This window comes from Phanerochaete carnosa (genome assembly GCF_000300595.1).
Source record: "Phanerochaete carnosa HHB-10118-sp unplaced genomic scaffold PHACAscaffold_9, whole genome shotgun sequence".
NCBI lineage: Eukaryota > Fungi > Basidiomycota > Agaricomycetes > Polyporales > Phanerochaetaceae > Phanerochaete > Phanerochaete carnosa.
This window is the reverse complement of record NW_006767636.1, coordinates 245325-265486: the sequence shown is the minus strand read 5'-3', so window position 1 is coordinate 265486 and position 20162 is coordinate 245325. Positions and strand designations below refer to the sequence as shown.

The 20162-nt window shown below is 55.4% G+C and overlaps 5 protein-coding genes across 5 annotated transcripts; 2 read left to right on the top strand and 3 right to left on the bottom strand.

Moving 5' to 3' along the window:
- Window positions 1–1224: 1224 nt before the first annotated feature.
- On the bottom strand, window positions 1225–4947 carry PHACADRAFT_261764 (uncharacterized protein). Its single transcript, XM_007399303.1, has 7 exons — window positions 4545–4947; window positions 4007–4256; window positions 2087–3945; window positions 1989–2033; window positions 1672–1932; window positions 1426–1617; window positions 1225–1369 (listed from the first exon to the last, which is right to left on the bottom strand). Exons 1-7 carry the CDS (start codon window positions 4881–4883, stop codon window positions 1316–1318), a joined length of 3000 nt encoding a protein of 999 aa, XP_007399365.1. The 5' UTR covers window positions 4884–4947; the 3' UTR covers window positions 1225–1315.
- A 266-nt stretch (window positions 4948–5213) lies between these two features.
- Window positions 5214–6910, top strand: PHACADRAFT_199064 (uncharacterized protein; the record flags this gene model as incomplete). The annotated part of the gene is made up of 8 exons (XM_007399302.1): window positions 5214–5463; window positions 5512–5863; window positions 5915–6071; window positions 6122–6217; window positions 6313–6497; window positions 6548–6632; window positions 6686–6793; window positions 6845–6910. 8 exons carry the CDS (start codon window positions 5214–5216, stop codon window positions 6908–6910), a joined length of 1299 nt encoding a protein of 432 aa, XP_007399364.1.
- On the bottom strand, window positions 6832–8473 carry PHACADRAFT_127200 (uncharacterized protein). The gene is made up of 7 exons (XM_007399301.1): window positions 8342–8473; window positions 8035–8288; window positions 7949–7972; window positions 7803–7881; window positions 7590–7740; window positions 7364–7535; window positions 6832–7304 (listed from the first exon to the last, which is right to left on the bottom strand). The coding sequence occupies exons 1-7, from the start codon at window positions 8400–8402 to the stop codon at window positions 7026–7028; spliced, it is 1020 nt and encodes a 339-aa protein (XP_007399363.1). The 5' UTR covers window positions 8403–8473; the 3' UTR covers window positions 6832–7025.
- A 1307-nt stretch (window positions 8474–9780) lies between these two features.
- Window positions 9781–13157, bottom strand: PHACADRAFT_261759 (uncharacterized protein). Its single transcript, XM_007399300.1, has one exon. It carries the CDS (start codon window positions 11371–11373, stop codon window positions 10552–10554), a length of 822 nt encoding a protein of 273 aa, XP_007399362.1. The 5' UTR covers window positions 11374–13157; the 3' UTR covers window positions 9781–10551.
- Window positions 13158–19158: 6001 nt separating this feature from the next.
- PHACADRAFT_212192 (uncharacterized protein) lies at window positions 19159–20092 on the top strand (the record flags this gene model as incomplete). The annotated part of the gene is made up of 3 exons (XM_007399299.1): window positions 19159–19595; window positions 19653–19997; window positions 20057–20092. Exons 1-3 carry the CDS (start codon window positions 19533–19535, stop codon window positions 20090–20092), a joined length of 444 nt encoding a protein of 147 aa, XP_007399361.1. The 5' UTR covers window positions 19159–19532.
- Between the last annotated feature and the right edge of the window lie 70 nt (window positions 20093–20162).

Genomic DNA, 20162 nt, shown 5'->3' with positions numbered 1-20162 from the left:
TTTTGCAGAGACCGAGTTGGTGCCGTACAAGACCCAGAAGGTGCCCTTTTTGTTCCTTCGTACCGTTCCCGACAATGCGCTCCGCGTGCAGCGGCTGCCTCTCGTAGGCTACTCACGGAATGGCGATCCTCGAAGACCCGCGACCGGCTCGCTCCTGGGTTTAGCCCAAAGGACAGAATTGATCCTGCGATCCTTGCGTTGCTGTTCAATGTAGCTGCTGCCTCGACTTGAGAATTTGCATACTTGTCACGTGGTCCCTACACATCCTCTTGCACAACATCTCTCCATCATATGCGAATCTCTGAGCAGACTTATCATCGCTTACAATTCACGTCATCCTGGGACTTGCGACGCAGAGAAGCTCCTACACTGTTCCGAGAAAGCGCCAGAGCTGACTCTGAAGGGCGGGGGATGCGATACTGGCGACGGCTGGCCTGGAGGCACAGAGCTGCTCTAGGCTTGCTCTGGAGAGCCTTTCTCTAACTGAAGTCGCCTTCCTTGTACCCGAGGTACTGCATCTGCTCGTCCATTCATCTACGGACTACACTCTGCGGTCGCTCCGATTGGAGTACGTCCATGCGTCCACGCTGCCCTCAATACAAGCCTTTGTCAACGCGGCAGGACCAACATCATGTCGTCTTTCCGCCACGACATGATGACCAGCAGCGTGTTTCATGAGTAGGCTTCCTTTTTCAGCGATCGAGAACCAAACTACAGATCTAACACCCTGCCGCGCGTTGAACGAGATGACCCTTGCATTCAACCTCGAGGTGGACGGCCCGGACCAGCTGCAGATCGCCTTCTCTGCAGTCACATCCGTCTTCGCCGAGATGACAGTGTCAGACCAGGCCGTTCACAGGGACTTACAGGAAGTCACACTGGAGATGCCCTTGGACAGCGTGCACACCAACCGGACCATCACATAGGCATACGTGGACTATACTCGCCAACGGTACTGGAGCGAGCGCTGCATACACTTCTCGAGCGGTCCTCCATCGACAAGATCATGGTTCAGTGCGTGTTCGACCCCGACTGGAAGACGAGGCACATGGCCGAGCGGGTGGTCAGGGGCATGTCCCCTGACGTATGAGGAAGACTCGGCTTAACATTGTAGTGGAAGTATGATTCTGCAGACTAGAGCCTGTATAAATGCTCAAGCATGCTCGACGTGTCTCTTCATGGCCTGTCACGAAACAGGGTTCGATAGTCAGACACACAATGAGCTTGAATCTTTCTATAATTATGGTGATATGCGAGGAAAGCCAAATGACAAGACAAAATAGTATACTCGTGTTTGGAGATGAAGAAAGATGGCCTACTGGCCGAACGACCGCGCCAGGAACCCCTCGATTTGCTTCTTGTGTACAGCCTGAGGACCACGATCAGAGTCACGCCCAACGCGAATGAGAGCTCAGAACTACTCACTTTGCTGCCAGTAGCAATCGAGCTGGTGGGTGGACGGCCAGCATACAGGGGGTACTTGCCCTTGTGGTGCTCCGTCTCGTTGGCTGCGGTCAGGATGCGAGGCGCAACGTATCCCCAAGCACCGTTGTTGAGAGGCTCCTCTTGGCACCAGAGAAGGTCGGCGTTGGGGTACTTGTCCAGATGGGGAGTGACCTATGGGGGTACGCGATCAGTGACTGTACAGCATAGCATACAAAAGAAACATACGAGGTCGTAGGGGAATGGCGAAATCTGTTCCACGCGAGAGATCACGACATCCGTAATGCCCTTGTCCTCGCGCTCCTGAAGGAGGGTATGGTACACCTGACCGGTACACAGGATGTGTCTCCTGATTTGTTCGGGAGCGACCAGGTTTTCGGGATGGGAATCGGGAAGATACCGCTGGAAGTGAGTCTCGCCAACCATCTCGGAAAGATCGGAGCGAGCCTTAGGGTGACGGAGGAGGGATTTTGAGAAGAATACGATGAGCTTTAGAGAGGTATAGTTAGCTGCAATTCTATCCTTCAGTCTGTAAGAGTACGTACAGGCTTGCGGAAGTCACGATGTATCTGGCGACGGAGTACATGGAACTAGATACGACAATCGTTAGTAAGCATCAGGTTAGCATAACAGAAGAACGCACGTAGTTGGCAGGGGTCGTTGGGTAGACGACCTGCATGTTACAATCCTGGTGCTGACGTTCGATCTTCTCGGGTGTCGGGTAGACGTGAGGGTGATCGTCGCAGAGCTGCAGGAACCGCTCAATACGACCACTGGAGTGCTCTGGGCCCTGGCCGTCGAAACCGTGAGGAAGGCTCATCACGAGGCCGCTGCGCTGCAACCATTTCCTTTCGCCGGACGCGATGAATTGATCGATGATACACTGCGCATTGTTGGCGAAGTCACCGAACTGCGCCTCCCAAATGGTCAGGTTGTCGGGAGAGACGAGAGAGTAACCAAGCTCGAAGCCAAGGGCGCCGAATTCGGAGAGGGAAGAGTTGCAGACGACGAAGCGTGCCTGGTTGGAGCCGAGATCGTTCAAAGGAACGTACTGTTGCTCATTCTCCTGGTCGTGCACAACGGCGTGACGCTGCGAGAAGGTACCACGCTCAACATCCTGGCCAGAGAGACGGACGTGGATCTTCTCGAGGGCCAGAGTACCAAAAGCGAGAGTCTCGGCAGTTGCCCAGTCGATGTTGTTGCCGTCCTCGACGGTCTTACCACGAGTAGTAAGAATACGGGCAAGGTTCTTGTGGGGGGTGAACCCTGGTGGGAAGGAGGAGATAGACTTGCCGACGCGCTTGAGGACCTCCTCGTCAGTGCCGGTGGGCCGGGTGGGAAGAGTCTCCTCCGCGAGTTGCTTCGGTGACGGGAACCCTGGCCACGAAGCAGAGAGCCACTCCTTGGAAGTGGGTTGGTAATCCTTTGCCTTATCCGCAGCTTGCTCGAGCATGCCCCATACCCACTTCTTGTGATCCTCAATCTCCTGCTCGGTGAAAGTACCGCGCTGAACGAGGAACTTGCTATACTTGGTGAGAGGAGTAGGCTGCTTAGCGATGGCCTTGTACATGCGGGGCTGCGTGAAGCTGGGCTGGTCAGTCTCGTTGTGGCCGTGCCGACGGTAGCAGACAATGTCAAGGACAACGTCCTTCTTCCACTTCGCACGGTAGTCGGCAGCAAGTTGGCAGACGAAGGTGACGGCCTCGGCGTTATCACCATTGACATGGAAGATGGGGGCATCGATTGCCTTCGCGATATCGGAGGGATATGGAGTGGAACGAGCAAAGCGTGGGTCGGTAGTGAAACCGATCTGGTTGTTCACGATTAGGTGGATAGTTCCTCCGGTACCATAGTTGGGCAGGTTGTGGAAGCCCATGGTCTCGTAGACGACACCCTGACCGGCAAAGGCTGCGTCGCCGTGAAGCAGGACGCCCATAGCTGTCTGGTGAGTCTGCTCGTCGTTCTCTAGGTGTTGAAGAGCGCGAGTTTTCCCAAGGACAACGGGGTCCTCAGCCTCCAAGTGCGACGGGTTCGCGACCAGGGAGAGCGCGACCTTCTTGCCAGATGGGGTCGGGCGGACATAGTTGGCACCCAAGTGGTACTTCACGTCACCGGCGTGGTACATGTCATCGTCAGCACTGCCAGAGAACTCGTTCAGGATGGCCTCAATGGGTTTCCGGATGACGTTGCCGAGAACGTTGAGACGCCCACGGTGGGGCATGCCGATTGTGATGTGCTTGACGCCATGGTCGACAGAGCGGTCGATGAGAGCCTTCATGCCCGGTATGAGAGCCTCACAGCCTTCGAGACCGAAGCGCTTCTCATTCGGGTATTTGCTGGCAATGAACTTCTCGAACAGCTCTGACCAGATAAGACGGTCCAGGATCATGCGCTTCTCGTCGACGGTGTAATTCCACGGCTTGGGAATTTCAACGCGCTCACGAATCCAGTCGCACTGCTCCTTGTCGGGGATGTGAATGTACTGGATACCAACAGCGCCGCCTACACGCGCGTTCGTCGTGAGACCGAATTGACGCTATGCCAATACCAGAATAACACCTACAGTAAATGCGCCTGCAGAGCTTGATAATTTCACCGAGCGGCATCGTTTTCCGGTCCTCCGTCGCGAAGTATGGCAAGATACCGGGACCGAGTGTGATCTGCTTCTCAAGGTCACGCTCGGTAAAGCCGAAATGGCTCAGCTCCAGCTCCGGGGGTGCACGGTCGCTGAGGTCGGCATCCAGGATACCCAGGGGGTCGAGGTCCGCGACATGGTGGCCGCGTACTTGATACGCGCGAACGAGGAGTTGCACCTAGGAAATAGGTGATCAGCGAAACTTGAACAGCAGAACAATCACACGGGAATAGAACATTGCAGGAAGTATGAGAGGTTTCTGGTATATCGCCTGCCATCGAGGGGACGCAAAAAAATGACAGCCGGGGTGAAGTGAGAGGCAGGAATGGGATTCACGCGTATAAATACTATTGGCAGGACGTTCAGACCAGCTAGCCCTTTTTGTTTCGGTGTGTGACAGTGGCACCGGCGCGTATAAGAATGCACACACTATGTCCGTGTCTCCACGAACCAACATAACACGTACCTTCAGGTGATCGTCTAGTTCTCCGCCACCGGAACTATGTAGCGCAGGCGCGCCTCCAGTAGGCACGGCTTCCGGAGGAGGTTGGAAAGCCTGTGGGCTGGTTAGACCCTTCTTGTCCATGCCGGTGAAGTAGACGTTCCAGGAGACGTGGACGGACTTGGGGTCCTGTCTCCAGAGCCTGTACATCTCCTCGATGTAATAGGTATTTGTGCCATTCGCGAACGGATCGTTGGGAGACGGTGGCTTGGCCGCTGTGGCAAGGGAGCGGTGGACCTGCGGTGTGCTGCGCAGAGTGACGTTGGGAAAACGCCTGAGGGCGCGCGCCGGTCGTGACAGCATCTTTGTGCTTCGAGCAGACTAGAAGGACGCCGTCGAGCTCGAGGCCGAAGATGTCTGAAGAAATGGACGAGAAAAGAGGCTGGTGGTGGTTGTGAGGAGAGAGCGTCCGACGAATTAAGTACGCCAAGCACAAGCCGACAGTTTGGTCGATGCGAGGTGATCCGGCCCTTCAAGTAGTCGCATGCGCTCACAGTCGGCCGAAAATATAGCGAATATTTACGTCGCATTTCATGCCGCCTTCATCCCGTCTGTTCACAATGGGTCTAACAATATCGCCAACGCGCTATCTCATTTCGCCGCCGTCTGCACCGTCGTCTCTCACGAACCAGCATGTCTCTGCTTCGCAGTAACCTCCGCCTCTCGAGATCTCTGGCACAGCGCACACAGCATGTCCTGAGAGCTCGTTATCAGACAGGGACCGCACCCCAGAGTGCGTCTGGAGGCATTCCGCCGCCACTCAAGGGCATCAAGATCGTCGACCTCACGCGGGTCCTCGCGGGGCCCACGGCGACTATGCTACTCGCGGACCTCGGTGCGGACGTCATAAAGGTCGAAGAAGTTACCAGGGGGGATGACACTAGTCGGTATTCTTGCCCGTAGATGCAGAGAAGCTACTGAAAACTCGTAGGAGCCTGGAATCCACCGTCGGCTCCCAGGACCGAGGATGGTCCTGCATCGCACCTTCCACCAGAGTCAGCGTACTTCTTGGCCGTGAATCGCAACAAGCGGTCGATCACGGTCGACTTCAAGCAGCCAGAGGGCCTTGCTATTGTACACAGGCTCATCTCCCAGGCCGATGTTCTGGTAGAGAACTACATCTCTGGCAAGCTTGCGACCATAGGCCTCGGCTGGGAAGACTGCCGGAAGATCAACCCACGCTTAATCTACACGAGCATTACGGGATACGGTCAGACAGGTCCTTATGCAAAGGCAGCAGGGTACGATGTCGTTATCGAGGCTGAAGCAGGGCTTATGCACATGTGCGTTGTCTATGCGTGCACCAGCTCATTACCGTTCTGACTTGATCATAGCACAGGTGAACCAAATGGCCCTCCTTGCAAAGTCGGCGTAGCTGCTACCGACGTTGCTACTGGTCTGTATGCTCATGGGGCCATAATGGCGGCACTTTTGTCCCGACAGCAGACGGGCAAGGGTGTATGGATCGACTGTAATCTATTCGAGTCTCAGGTACGCGTTTTACTTATGAATAGATTGAACTCTATTGAGTCATGTCCTAGGTAGCCGGTCTTGCTAACATTGCATCCAATTACCTCATCGCTGAGCAAGAGGCTGGGCGGCACGGCACGTCTCATCCGTCCATCGTCCCATACCAAGTCTTTCCATGCCAGGATGGCTATCTCATGATAGGTGCTGGCAATGACAAGCAGGCGCGTTTCTGTGATCCTTCGCTGATACTTTGACTCACAAGTATGGTTACGTTCAGTTTGGACTGCTGGCATCGAAAATCCTGAAACGTCCCGAGTTGCTATCAGACCCGAAGTTCAGCTCAAACGCCGCCCGAGTCGCCAACAGGGCTGAGATCGTCAAGATTATAACCGACACGTTGATGGAACATAACAGAGACCACTGGTTGAAAGAGTTTGACGGCCTTGGGTACGTGATTCCTGTAATAACTTGTCGACATATAGCTAAACGAGAAGCAGTGTACCATTCGGACCCATCAATAATATCAAGCAGACATTCGGGCACCCACAGGCAGTTGCTCGTGGCGTCACGGTCGCGATTGAGGTACGCTCTGCGGTTCTCCCTCATGGTATTTTATACTGATTACACGCCGTTAGCATCCTCGTGCAGGAAAGATCAAGATGGTTGCGCCAGCAGTAACCTACAATGGACAACGGATGCCCGTTAACCGCCCTCCGCCTTATCTCTCACAGCACACGGATGAGGTACGCGTATCTGTATAACCGATGGCTCCTGCTTACCTAGTGTGCTTGTAGGTGCTGTACGAGTTGGGCTACAACTCTTCGCAGATCGAGGGATTCCGGAACAAACGCATTGTCTAAGCTATTCTCGCTAGCTTTAAATACCCTGATGTGCATTATATGAGGACTTTCCGGCACATTAACATATTTACACTCGTGGCAAGTATATAAATACAAGGGTATACCCAGCAAGAGTCTACGCAAAAGACACCTGTCCTGCCGGCTTGGCGCTGGCGAAGGACCCGTGCTCCGCAGGTGCACCGGAGATTTCGGAGAGGAACGTCGATTTTGGCTCACCGCTCAGGATGGCCTCGTTCGCGGCGAAGTTCATCGACTCAAGCGGTGCTGTCGTGCTGCCATCCACTTGGGGCGGCTTGAAGATGCGTGCGCTCTTGCTGCGTGTGAGCCGCGAGTGCACGTCGTTGGTGGTCAGCTGCAGCGCGGCAAGGATGATGATCATTGTAGGTGTGATAGCCTGCAGAAGACAAGAGGCGTCAGAGAAGTCAGGCCAAGAGTATGTGAGCAGAACCTTACTGTCAGCTGGGCGATGGGATCATAAATGATGTAGAAGGCGTTCGAGCCAAGGAAATAGAGAGTAAGCTCGCAGATGAGAGCGACCGAGTATATCATGCCAGACTCGATGATGATCACGAGCACACGCCAGTACCTAAAAGACGCGGTGCCGCCGGCCATGCGAAGCATATACCTGCGGTGGCAGCAGCGTGAGTAGATGAGTCAAGCGTCGCGCAGGGTATCTCACCAAACCCTCATGGCGATGAGGACGGTCACTGTCACGTTCGTCGCCAACGACAGGCTGAACAGGGAGCCATTCCATATTTGCAGGCTGTGCGCGAATGCACTGTGCAGGTTCTTGGCGCGCGCGAACTCGACGGTCTGTGCAAAGCCGCACACTGCGTGGCGCGCACGAGGTGATGTTAGCCAATGAGCGCAGCCCACGCAAGCGTATGCCTACCGGCTGACGCGATGATGAGCACGATCGGGACGATACACATCTTCCAGTCCCGACCCCATACTAGCCAGCATCGCCATACCTGATGGATTGCATCACGACGGGTTAGCTTCTGTCTCGCCGCCAATAGATGCAACAGCATCACTTACGACCACGCTGTCTCCTATGACGGACTAGAAGCACGAGGTGAGGCAATCAGTCTGATAGAAGTGATCTATGAAGCGAAATCACGTACATTGACGGTATGTATCCCCACTTTCACGACGTTGGCAGGGATGGAGACATCGGAGAAAAATGCGCCAGGGCCTCCAGGCCAGTCACGGCGCACGATGAAGCCTTCGATGAGGCGTTGGAAACCCAGCGAGACGTGCGAGGTAGAGAAAGCGAACATGGTCATCGCTATGCCCACCAGGAGTTTGTTGATTTTGGGCGTCCGTCGCCGAATAGTAAGCATTGTCAGACAAGCCCAGAACAGGACAAAGTTCATCCCTACAAGGCGCGTCATGAGTATAGACGCGAAGGCGGGGCATGGGGTGGCTTACCATAGAACAGAGTTTCAAGCCAAATGGCGGAGAGATATGCTTTGTCGAGAGCAATGGCCATGGCAGCAGAAGTGTACGACGGAGGGCGGGAACAGACCCAAGGCTGAAGCCCCGTTCAGAGCGCGGTTTTGTACCTGCGGGCCAATGTGAAATTAGATCGAAAGCCGGAACCGATGAAATGCTAGCTCTCGGGCATTGCCATCATGCGCATCTATATATCATCTTCGCGAACCACAAGCACATGACGCGCCACAAGGGTATGATTGCAGCGGGGTCAGATTTTGATGTATCCTTGGCCTCTGCTTGGCTGAAGACACCGCTTCCATGACCCGCTTGCCCATTGTCCATCGTTGAAGATGATGAGCTCGGTATATTTCCCACCAATGCCACACTAGCATAAATCATGGGGGACTGCGGTGTGCTGAAGCTGCAGATATATCAACTTGATTTTGGACGGCGAGAGACAAAAATCCCCAAACAGGCTCTTCTATCAAGCGGTCTAGGAACGCGGGCTCCAACCTCGCACTGCCTATAAGCCAAGGTTCAGGTTCTATAATGTACCTTACTGGTTCTCGTGGCAGAAGCCGACCAGTGGCGGTCTAATATCGCCTTGTCTGGTTGCTCAATGCCAACTCGGCGAAAGACAGCTCGTCCCCGACTTGTCTCGTGCGCAAAGTCGTCTCAGGGCGACTCAAGGATCAGAAAATAATGACTCTTTTCAAATGCGACTCACCGCCCAACGTCCCGTCGGACGTACTATGAGTAGGTTTTGTTGCTGGCCGTCCGGGCTGCGCATCGAGCCCGTTGGTCCTCTGGCATGGACTCGGCAACTCAGACAGTAGATGTCATGCTCACGAACACTTGATAAATTTGAAGCTAGCAACGGATGAGCTTTGAGCATGCTTCAATGCTAATACCAGGATACGGGCACGTCTTCCCACCCTGATACCGACTGTGAGAGCATAGTGAATGGCGAAACTCAGCCACAGCGATCAGAAGCACCTTTTTGTCTTTACACGTTGTACGCACCATACCCGTCCAAAAAGTCTTGTCTTCTCAGGGCGCCGCAGGTGATGCGACTCCGGACCGACCTAGGACGTGACAGACCTAGAATGTGACAGAAACGCTCCGTATCCCAAGGGCTACTCAAACACAACTCCACCTTGTCCGCATCCGAGAAGTGATGCAAAGATGAACAGGAAGGAAAAGTGCAAGGGAGAAAAAGGGCCGGTCGCACACGACGTTGAGGAGCAGGTTCGGAGTGCCAGAGGACGTGTCCCGCTCCCGACGTACATCTGATCGATCCGCCTTTGTGGCGCCTGGCATCGCCAGGTACCGACCCAGTAATGTACTACAACGGCGAGTCCTGCAGTCCGAGATACGGTCTCTCGTATGTGCGCAAGTCCCTGATGAACTGTTGCTAGCTGAGGCTGTTTCTCAGGCGGCCATATATCGACATCGACATTACCGCCGTTCACCGGCAGCGCCGAACCCCAGAGCAGCGACTCAGACCTGATTCAGGGTACGCAGGAAAGGCTGCATTTCATCTGCAGAAAGAATAGCAAAGGGTATCAGTCTGGGTACTGCATAACCGTGAGGCGGCTATTTCAGTCCGCCTTTGTGGCGTCCATCGCCGGGTACACTGTAGATGGCGAGCTAGTCCGACGATCCCTCGTATATATATGTGTAGATGTGCGTGCGCGTCCTTGATGAGATCGTTGCTGGCTGTGAAACCGTTTCTCAGGTGTCCACAAATCGGCCACTGCATTCAATTTGCGCAAAGAATGGCAAAGGGTATCAGTGCGCTAGTTTACAGCAGCGCCTCAAACAGAAGCATATACAGGAAGTTAGAGTCAAAAAAACGCAAGCCGAGTATACGAAGCAAGAGTAGGTAGTGTACTAGAAGAGAAAGTGTGGTGAGTCGGGAAGGAATGCAGGGGAGGGACTCGGACTGCCGTACTACACCAAGTACACGACGAGCGGCACAGGAAAAACTGTACAACAAATTAAGCATACACACAGAAGTAACGGATTAAGAGACAAGTATAGATGAGGACATAAATTAGCTAGGAAGGCAAGCGTGTTTGTATGCCAAGAGTAGCAATGTCTGTAGGGTCCGTCAGCACGACAGCCATGCGCAGCTTGAAGACAGCTCACCAGTCCAAAAGCAAAGAATCGCTTTGCATATCATGAACCTCCTGTGCCACGTGCTAGTGCAAAATCGCCCTGGATGGGACATGGACGGCACCATACGCACTCAGCCTCTTCTCTCCCAAGAACTCGCCGAGATCCTGGTGCGGCAGGCGCAGGCAGTCAATCGGGAACAGCCCGCGCGCGGCGGTGCCCACGTTCTCGGCGTAGGCCCACCCGTCGTCGTACCGCCTAAGCACGCGGACGCGATCGCCGGGCTCAACTGCCATCTCGTCCCCCTGGCTGGGCACGAACGGCCGGCGGACGACCTCGACCGCGGCGAAGTACACGGTGGCCGAGTCTGCGGTCAGGAACGACGCCTCCTCATTCTCGGCCGCGCTGTGCCCCGCGTCGCTGTCTGCAGGTGCAGCAGCAGAGGGGTCCGCGAATGGGTCGACGGCGGGCGAGAGCGACCGCGCCGTCGCGTACTCGGATGTCGCGAGCGAGTCGGGAGAGGTGGAGCACGTGCGGGGAGGCGGAAAGACCGAAGAGGACTGGCGCGGCGGCATAGGGAAGGAGAAGCTCTCAGTCGGTGTGAAGGGTCGTACGGAGAGGGGGGTGATTGGTGTCAGAGGCTCGCCGTTGGTATGCGGTTCAGGTATAAGGAGAATCTGCGGCTCTGAGTCGTTGATGGATGTGTCAAGGGCACTGGGACCGCTCGAAGCAGTGTCGTAGCCGTTTGAACTCGTACTGCTCCCACTGCGTAATGTCGACGATGGCGGTGAAGCGGCTGTCGGAGCCGCGGCTGGTAAGGTGATTATATGCGTGTCTGCCTGCATCATCTGTGGTGGGCTCAGCAGCGACCAATCAGATGTATGCGGGATAGGCGGTAGAGATTGCATCGAGAAGGGGTCAGGCTCATGCTCGAAACTCGTGCCAAAGCTACTGCGAATGGACGGTGAAGAATTCTGGCGAGAGTAAGCAGAGCCATAAACGGCAGTTGTACTGCGCCCGGTTGTCTCTCCACGAAACCACTGTTTGCGACGTGCAAGTCTCTGTGCTACAGCCCGGCGGCGACAATAGAAGAAGAGGAGCGCTAGCGAAAAGAGCGAGGCGAGCACTGCGATGGTTGCGATGACGGTTATCGAGAGACCATGGTGAGAGTCAGACCCGGAACTACCGTTAGGGACTGTTCCACCCTGGCCTCCGTTGCCGTTAGATGTCCCGCCGGGGCCAGAAGAGCCGGTGGCCAGTGCGCCTGCGGCCGTAAAGGTCACGACCGTCGAGGTTTCGGGGAATAAATTGGCAGCATCAATGCTACTTTGCGTTGCGGAACCGCCGCCGGGGTTTGCGACAGCGTTCTGGGTGGGCACAGGTACCGGCTGTCCGTCTGGCAAAGTCAGGTTGTGGATAGGTGCAGTACCACTTAACGAGAAAGTAGGCAAGATGATACTCGAAGCGCTGATGAATACAGGCTGTGATATTGGCACGGACGTCGAAGTATTGACGGCAGCAGAAGACGGCTGTGGGTTAGGCAGCGACGCGGTCGGAGACGCGTCGTTTGATGCAGCCCCAGTTGTCCGATTGTCTCCTTGCTCAGCAGCACTGCCATTGCTATTACTTCCCAACTGAGCGGAAGTACTTTTCGGTGCATCTGGCTTGCCCCCGTCGTTCGTATTAGGAGGTGGCTGAGGAGATAAAGGTGGCACTTGAGGTCGCGCCTGTGGAGACGATGAAGACGATGGAGGCGGGTCGAGCGCAGGCTCTGGCGCAGATGCAGGTTCTGGAGATTGAGACGTGAGTGTATTCGCGGGGGGTGCGGGAGCGGGAGCAGTAGGTGGAGAGTCAGGCGGAGGAGAGGTGGCAGGGGAGGAGGCAGGCGCAGTCGTTAGTCGTGGCAGAGGGAGTGGCAGCAGCGTAGGGGCTGGGATTACGATAGAAATGTCGATAGGAAGACCAGAAGGGCTTACAGGCGTTGCCGTAGGCGTCGCGGGATCACTCGTCGGCGCTGCTGTGGACTCAGGCGCGGGGGCGGTCGAGTGTGGCTGCGGGGTCGGGAGGGGCAAGGAAATCAACGGAGGCAGCGACGAAATTGGCGGGAGGTTTGAGGGAAAGTTGCTGAGGTCTGACGCGGGTATGCCAGCGACGAGAGGGTCAATAATCGGGCTTAGGAGTGGTATATTGGACGGCACCGGAACCGGTAGATTAATGAGTGCTGGTTCGCGTGCCTCAAAACTTTGGCCATGTCTCGCTTTGAGCCTTCTGGAGAAGCGAGTATCTGCGTGCATATAGGTGAGAAAAGACTGAGAAGAGGCCGTCAAGGCAAACGAAAGGATTCGTGAAACGAGTGTGGGTCAGCCGTAGCAGTGACGGCAGAGTAGGCTGGTCAAAGACGGATTATGGGCGGAGAAGACAACCCAACCCTTGGGGTGTGAGAAGGAGGTAGTAGCATCAAGTACGCACAAGTTCGGGCACAGGGTGCGAGTGATTAATTCTCTGGCTGCGTCCGCGGGAGTTCGGGACAACTTGTCTCTCTGCACGTGGACGCGAATATGATGAGGCCGTAGCGTCTGTTTCATCGCGCTCTCCTCCTCCCGACGCGTTTCTCCCGTTTCACTCTCGTCTGCTTAGCATCGTCGTATTCGCCGAGCGAGCTCAGAAGGACTCCCGCCTCCAGCCCAGCCCTCTCCAGGCCTCCCCTGCGATGCTGGCTGACTCCCAGTCCGCCGGCTGGGCGTGATAGACTTGTGTCTTCTCCAACCTATCGATATCACCGCCAGCTGACAGCTGCAGGCTGCCATCGAATGCCAACAGCCGTGATGTCGGCACGGTCGTAGTCTATCTGACAAGCGTGGTGGACCACCCCCGCGAAAAAGGCGTCATCGTTGCCCGTGTGCCTGACGACATCCGTAGTCCCCGGTACGTTCTATGTGCGTGAGATATTCACGCCGTTACCAACCCAGCCAAAGTCTTGTCTCCAATATAAAACGACCCCAAGCCATGCGGCTGCGGAGAGTTGCCGTGGCAAACCCCCTATGCTTCCGATGCTCCGGTCGTCGTAGATGCTATATATGGGATCCATGGTAACTACTGCGATTCCTTCATTCGGCCAGCTGTTTTAGACAGACAGTTTTCGCTCATCTATCAGTCAAGCGACAGCCGCGGACGATGAGACAAGTCCTGCTTAGCGAGGTACGCGTGTATCAAGCCTACTACATGTTAACTCGTGCAGCCATCTGCGACTTGTGGGTTATGGCTCTGCCGGGTTGTGCGTTACGTGGCAGAGTAACTCAGGCTCCCGTGAGATCTTACAAGCAGGCAGAAGCGCGATGTTGCTTGGCGTGAGCACATTCAATGAGTGTGTGCGTTGATTGCACTCCCTGTGTGAACTTTGCCGGGCGTCGGTGATACGCAATAAAGAAGGACCCCTTCAAGCACCAAAGCCCAGAGTACTGCATCAGCTGTGGCTTGGTGAAGCCTGGTGAGTGACAAGAAGTAGAATTCTCGTTTCGAGTTGTGTTCAATTGATCTGTATGGTTACATCCATCAGTCCTATTTCTGGGAGGCCACAATGTCCTTATGCACTACTGATGAAGTTGCATCGCCTGGCACTCCCGACATTCCTGACATCCATCATCCATGGTTGTTACCGCGAACAATGAGATCAGCTTTGCGTGATCCTAGAAGGTCTCCACTGCATCGCCAGCGAACTTAACCTGTCGCTCGCTCATACGGGCCCATGCAATATCTGCGAAGATTTCCCTGATTTTTGTGGGTTAATCATGTTCCCCCAGCCGGAGGTCTAATAGCGGGAACCTGTGGTACGCGCTTGCTCGTTAGGAATTTGTACGCCAATATTTGGCTTAGCCAGCCACCTGTTTAAGCTCCCTTGTAAACTGTAGTCCTTGTGTTTTTCCCACATACTCTTAACTCTGATCGTGGTTCCCAGCGTGAATCTGTCATGGCACGGCTGTGGTCAGTGGATGCAGCGGTCTCGAAAGTACTTGTTGTTTCGGAAGAAATTGCCGGCCGGCGTAACTTACTGTTGTCGGTAAGCAATGGATATAAGGTCGTAAGTTAAAACATGTAAGTTACGTAATTGGGCGTCTAATATATGAATCACAGTAAGTAAATGTAAGTAAACTGTGTAAGTTACGGGGTAAGCTGTCAGCGCTGTCAGCTTTTGCTTGGCAACGACGATCCGGGGCCCGCCGCATTATCCATGCTGATTAAGATGTCACCACACTAATTGTGCATGTCGATCTACTGCATGGATGATGAGCTTTAGACTAGATTCGCGGTTACACAAGGACAGCCTAAATTAATCAATATTCAGGTGTTCGTAGAAGTCAACGTTAACGTTTGTGCGAGGTAGTGTGCCCGAGAGTCGAGACAAGACATGCTTCGAACGACGAAACGCGGCATGCCGGATATCCGTGAGACACATTAAAGCTTCAGTATATCTACACTTTACCCTGGCCTGCCTGAGGCCCTGAGCCAGAACGAGGCATGTGCAGAGTACTATACAGAACTTATCTAAGCAATCTCCCAGTACTTTGCTACATTTACCTCCGTCCAAATTTCAGGTACGCTTGTCATAGGTTACGTATGAGCTACTGACTTTCTTTCGAATGTACGTCTAACTTTCTTCCACATCGCTAGGGCTCAGACTTAGATCTAAGTTCTGGACGCCGCGGTGGCGCTATGCGTTGCGGGAGTCTGTTAAGCGCGCGCTACGCCTTCTCCTCTCCGTTCACCCAGTGTTCACCCACATGTTCCAACATTCCTCCGTCCCTTTCTTCTACGCCGGACGTACTCATCAATGTTTCGCTTGTTTGGTGTACGCCATCCCGAAAGATGCTGGTTACGTGTCCAAAGGCTTCCGCGCAGCAATCGTCCCAGTGTCCACGGTTGGTTTGCTCGCTGATGAGATCTGCAGGATGAGGTTCAATCTCTCCGTCTCTACACGTTGACCCATGGCGACATTCCACTCAGAGCTTTCTCCAGGTATTGTTGCCCGACAATGGCTGTGGTGGCGGCTTGCCGGGTGTCTAGTGACAGAAGGTGCGACGAGGACTGGGAGAGGTTGTAGAATGATAAGTTTCACAGTCGGCGTGGTTATCGGTCGTCCGTAAAAGGTATGGACTCTGTGGTATCGTCAAAGTCTTTCTCTGCCCTTACCGTGGTTGCCCATCTCCTGCGCCTTTCCCTATTAGCTCTAGGCCTGTATTTTCTTGCTAGTACGACGCTTTCACGAGGAATGGAACTACTGCGTTGTTCGCAATGACAAGACTGCTGAATCGATCTCTGGTGACCGTTCATGTGTACAAAAAATTCGTAATTTGCACCCTCTTAAAGCTTGAAGGCGTAAACTCCCGACTCTTATGACTTTTAACCCTCTCTTGCCGAGTTTAATCGATCTTCTAGCTAGCTTTGCGCAGGTCTCGTGCTCTCGTAGAGTCATTTATCACATGAAAACACGACTGGGGAGGTCTTGGGGCAGGCTGCGGTCATCGATCGTGTTCACGGTATGTCCATTATTCGACGCGTGGGTGGTCAGATCTCGACCTAAACGTAAAAATCTCATGCTACAGTGCTTTGGATGAGCATAACTCCGCGCCGACCATACCGGACTCGCTCACCTGCGAGGTCATCCGACCCGCGTCGGGTCACCCGCTCGCTCACACTCACACCCACAGCCCCTTCTCGAGCTTCTTTCCGTGGCCCTTGGCAAGAACTCACACCGCAGAGACGCGCATGCGCTCGCAAGTCCGGTGCACGCATCCCAGTAGCGTTCTCATGGCGATTGTTCCCTGCCGGCGGCAGTCCGGTCAACAAGGGTTCTATCAGCGTCCAGCGGTCGGCGAGCAGCGTGTCTGCAAGCGTTCTCAGCGTCCTCTGGGCCCCGCCTCAGGACGTAGGTTTGTTATCGCCGGTGATAGGCATGGTACACGTACGACCCGCCATTTCAGAGTTCGCCGGTGATAGGCATGGTACACGTACGACCCGCCATTTCAGAGTTCGCCGGTGCAGGACAGGTACGCGCGCATGCCGGGCGAGTCGCAGGTGCTGAGGCGATGTGTCCAAAGCGCGAGCACGGCCGGTGGGACTCTCATTGGCCGTTTACAAGACTACAAATTACACTGTGAGGGAGTTGTGCGCGCGCGCGTGGAGCATCGAAGTCGCCGTCGAGGGTATGCCACCCCAAAACTCACTGTGCGAGCCAAACGGAAACTGACATTCCCTTTTCAGTCGAGAGGACGTTGAATGCGACAGCGCACGTCCATTTGGGGGCGGCCGGCGTGTATCACGCATCTGCGTAGGCGCATCTGCCCGATCGTAATCGCGGCTTGCCAGAGGACCCTCGTTGCGTAAGGTGCGTCTTCTGCCGTCCGCTGGCGCTGCTCGCAGACAACGGCTGATGCGTCCTTGGTCGCTGGGGCAGGCTGATATCGAAATGCGTGCTCTCCGCGGCCGCACGCGCACACTGGAGGGGACGCACCCTCTTTTCTCGGTCGGCATCGAAGGGTTCTCCCACACAGCCAGGGACGCGAGCGTCGCAGGGCGTCTCGATCTCCATTGCGAGCCGATCCTTTGTCAGGAACGCCGCGGTGGCGCACGCGGCATCAGTCGCATGGGACAACGCTGCTTGAAGGACAGCCCGCTAACGTGCGAGGGGTTGCGACTCGGAGGAAGAAGATCGGCCCTCGGCCCTCGTGGCACCACCCCACCCACCCTCGCATCACACCAGGCTCCACAACGTCGCGGAAATGGGAGGGAGATTGGCGGCGTGATCGGGCTGGCGGTGCTCAACATGGAAAACGCGACGTCGTCGACCTGCTGAACGGGATTGCGAGGGTCCAAAGTCGGTGCTGGGTCGGAGGACCCCAATATCATACGACAGAGGATGCCGACACACAGTCCCTGGAAGCTCGCACTAGTTTGACACTGAATTCTATGGCCCTGCAGCCGGGCTGTCGTTGTTGGAAGTTTGATTGGTGAAATCAGAGACATCATGGTTGGACCAGCGTGAGATATGCCAAACTAGAAGAACAGGATAGGGAGATGTTCACTATGGTGGGGCCTGCCTTGCTTGCGCTGGAGCCGTTGTGTCATCGGACGAACAACGTCCATATACACTGCAGGACTTGCGACGCGTAGAATACGAACGGTGGACGGACTGACGTCGACGTCATAGCTCGGCAAGTTGGTTGTACAGCGCTCACGTAACTTCGCAGCTTTTCATAGTCAAAAATACTCACAGGAGCCACTCCTAGAAGCCGCCTACTTTCCGTGCCGTGTGAGCAACTCGTCGTTCCTGCCAATTGATGCCTAACTTTCCTGTTATGCCACCGGGGCAGGGTACTACTGTACCTGGGAAGACGGGCATTTGATTGCAGGGAAATGGGGGAGTGATGACGAGGATGATAAGTGCACCCTCCTCGACGACAACACAATCGAAGCGTGCTTCGCGTCTTTTGGCATGGTGGCGGCGTTAAGGGAAGACGGCTTTTTGTTGATAGGCGAACAAAGCAATCAAGACGGCGTGCACACCGCTTGAGCACGCTCGCATGTCGTACACGCGCGATAGTCGTCATTCCGCAGCGTAGTAATCCAGCGATCAGGCTCGTTCAGTCCCTTTACGGTGCGCACCGCTCCCCGACTTGTGCGAGCACGCGTTCTATCTTGTGATATTCTTGCAGTCTCCGCACATGAGGATGCCGCTACTCGTTCAATTGACAGGCAGTGCGCGGGACTTATCATGCCATCAGAAGCGAGGCATCAGCCATTAGCAAAATGACTCTGGACGAGGACACGTCTGCGAGTGGAGAGGCTTTCACCCATCTGTGCAAAATGGGCTAAGGTAACTGGGGTTCGAAAAACGCTTGCCGAACATGGTTGTGAACCCGAGGGCATTTGAACCTCCGGGGGTGCCGATGCGAAGCTGCTGGGATCGTTAAGGATCGCTACAGCCCAGTGCCGCTTAAGGCGAACGTGCTTCATTGCGGTGGGCGATGCAAGAAGGTTCTCACGGCTACTTCTGCTGTCCGCTCCACTTGGGGTGGGCATTCCTGACTACAAATCTGACAAACGCCTCAAGAGCGCCCCCGTAATCTCCCGCACCGCGGTGTGTTAGCGTCGTACGCCCACTGGGGGACGTGTAAAACCTCTCCTACCTTTTGTTGTGCAAATTTCCTGCGCGGCATTTGTCGAGCTCAGTCAGGCTCGCGTGGCAACGGCAACGGAGGATAATGGAGCGCCCGACCGAGCTGATCGCTGACGCCGCCTTGCTGGTTCTTTTGATCGCCAAACTTTCCTTATCAGGCGCCAGATTGTGGCGTTTGTCAGGCGCCCCCTTGTTTCTCGCAGTGCGCCTTGCAGGCTTCCGTTCCACCGCTATCGGGAGTTGTCTTCTCTCCGTCTCGCGTCACCAAACGACGAGTGCGTGTGGGGCCTGTTGTCCTCCGCTTGTCCGGGCAGTCTTGCAGTCCAACTCAGGGATGCCGATACGCGGAAACAGGTGGGCACCCTGAAAACGCCACCAGGGAATATAGTTGGGAGGACTACCCGTTCAGGGATGCCGCCAGCCGAGGGCGGCGGTTGTCGAGCGCGGACGGCTGCGGAGGACGCGCCAAGGGCTTGCCGGAGGGCCATCGATGGACGTCGGTGTCCAGAAAAGGCAACATTCGGAGCCGATTGAGGGTTGCTTCCGCGGGGCGCCTGCGGGGCCGCCCTTATCTTTGGCCGCCGAGGGCGGCGAACGGGTTCTCCTCCCTTGGCTAGTAAGCGCTCCACTTGACCCACACCAGAATGGCAAAACTTCACAAAATTAACCTCGCTCGCTTCTTTCACCGAGCAGAATGCAAATGACAAACGCCCACCATGCCCTTGACGTCAAACACAGGCCAATGTGCAAAACATATATAAGACCCCTCCTCTCTGCCCTCAGTCTGCAGGAAATCCGTGTTCTACACACATACCACTTTCCACTTCATACCCCATACACCACTCACCGCTTTCTTCTCTCCCAACGAACTTGCACGACAACACATCCATCATAATGTCGTCTCAACAGCAGCAGCCCATCGTCACTTTCTTCACCGAGGCCGTTCTCTTTGACATGGTGAGTTCATACCCTCTTTCGCCACACACATGGCCAGCCGCTGACAGACTCTTACAGGACGGTACTCTCACTGACTCTATCGCCGCCGTCGAGGCCGCGTGGGGCAAGGTAGCAATGGACATCGGCCAGGACCCGGCATACGTGATCGCCGCCACCCATGGCAAGCGTGCCGTGGACAACCTCGCCCAGTTCAAGCCACACATCAAGGCGCACGAGATGGACGATGAAGTTACCGCCTTCGAAGAGTCAATTCTCTTCTTTGCCGATGCATACAACAAGTTCGGTCCCGGTTCGCAGCCAGGCAGCCCCAGCCCTACCATCGACTCTGGCGCGACAACACCCTCGCTCACGCCCTCGAGCTCTGCACCCTCGTCCCGCGCACCATCACGTGCCCCGTCCTTCGTCGGCGGCATCGCAAACCTCGCCAACATCCGCCGCCCGTCCTTCCTCACCCGGCTCAGCGGCCTCCTGACCATGTCTGCCGTGAACGAGCATGAGGAGGCGACATTCGACGACCCGATCATGGAGGAGCAGCACCAGGAGATGCTCGAGCAGGAGGGCAAGCTA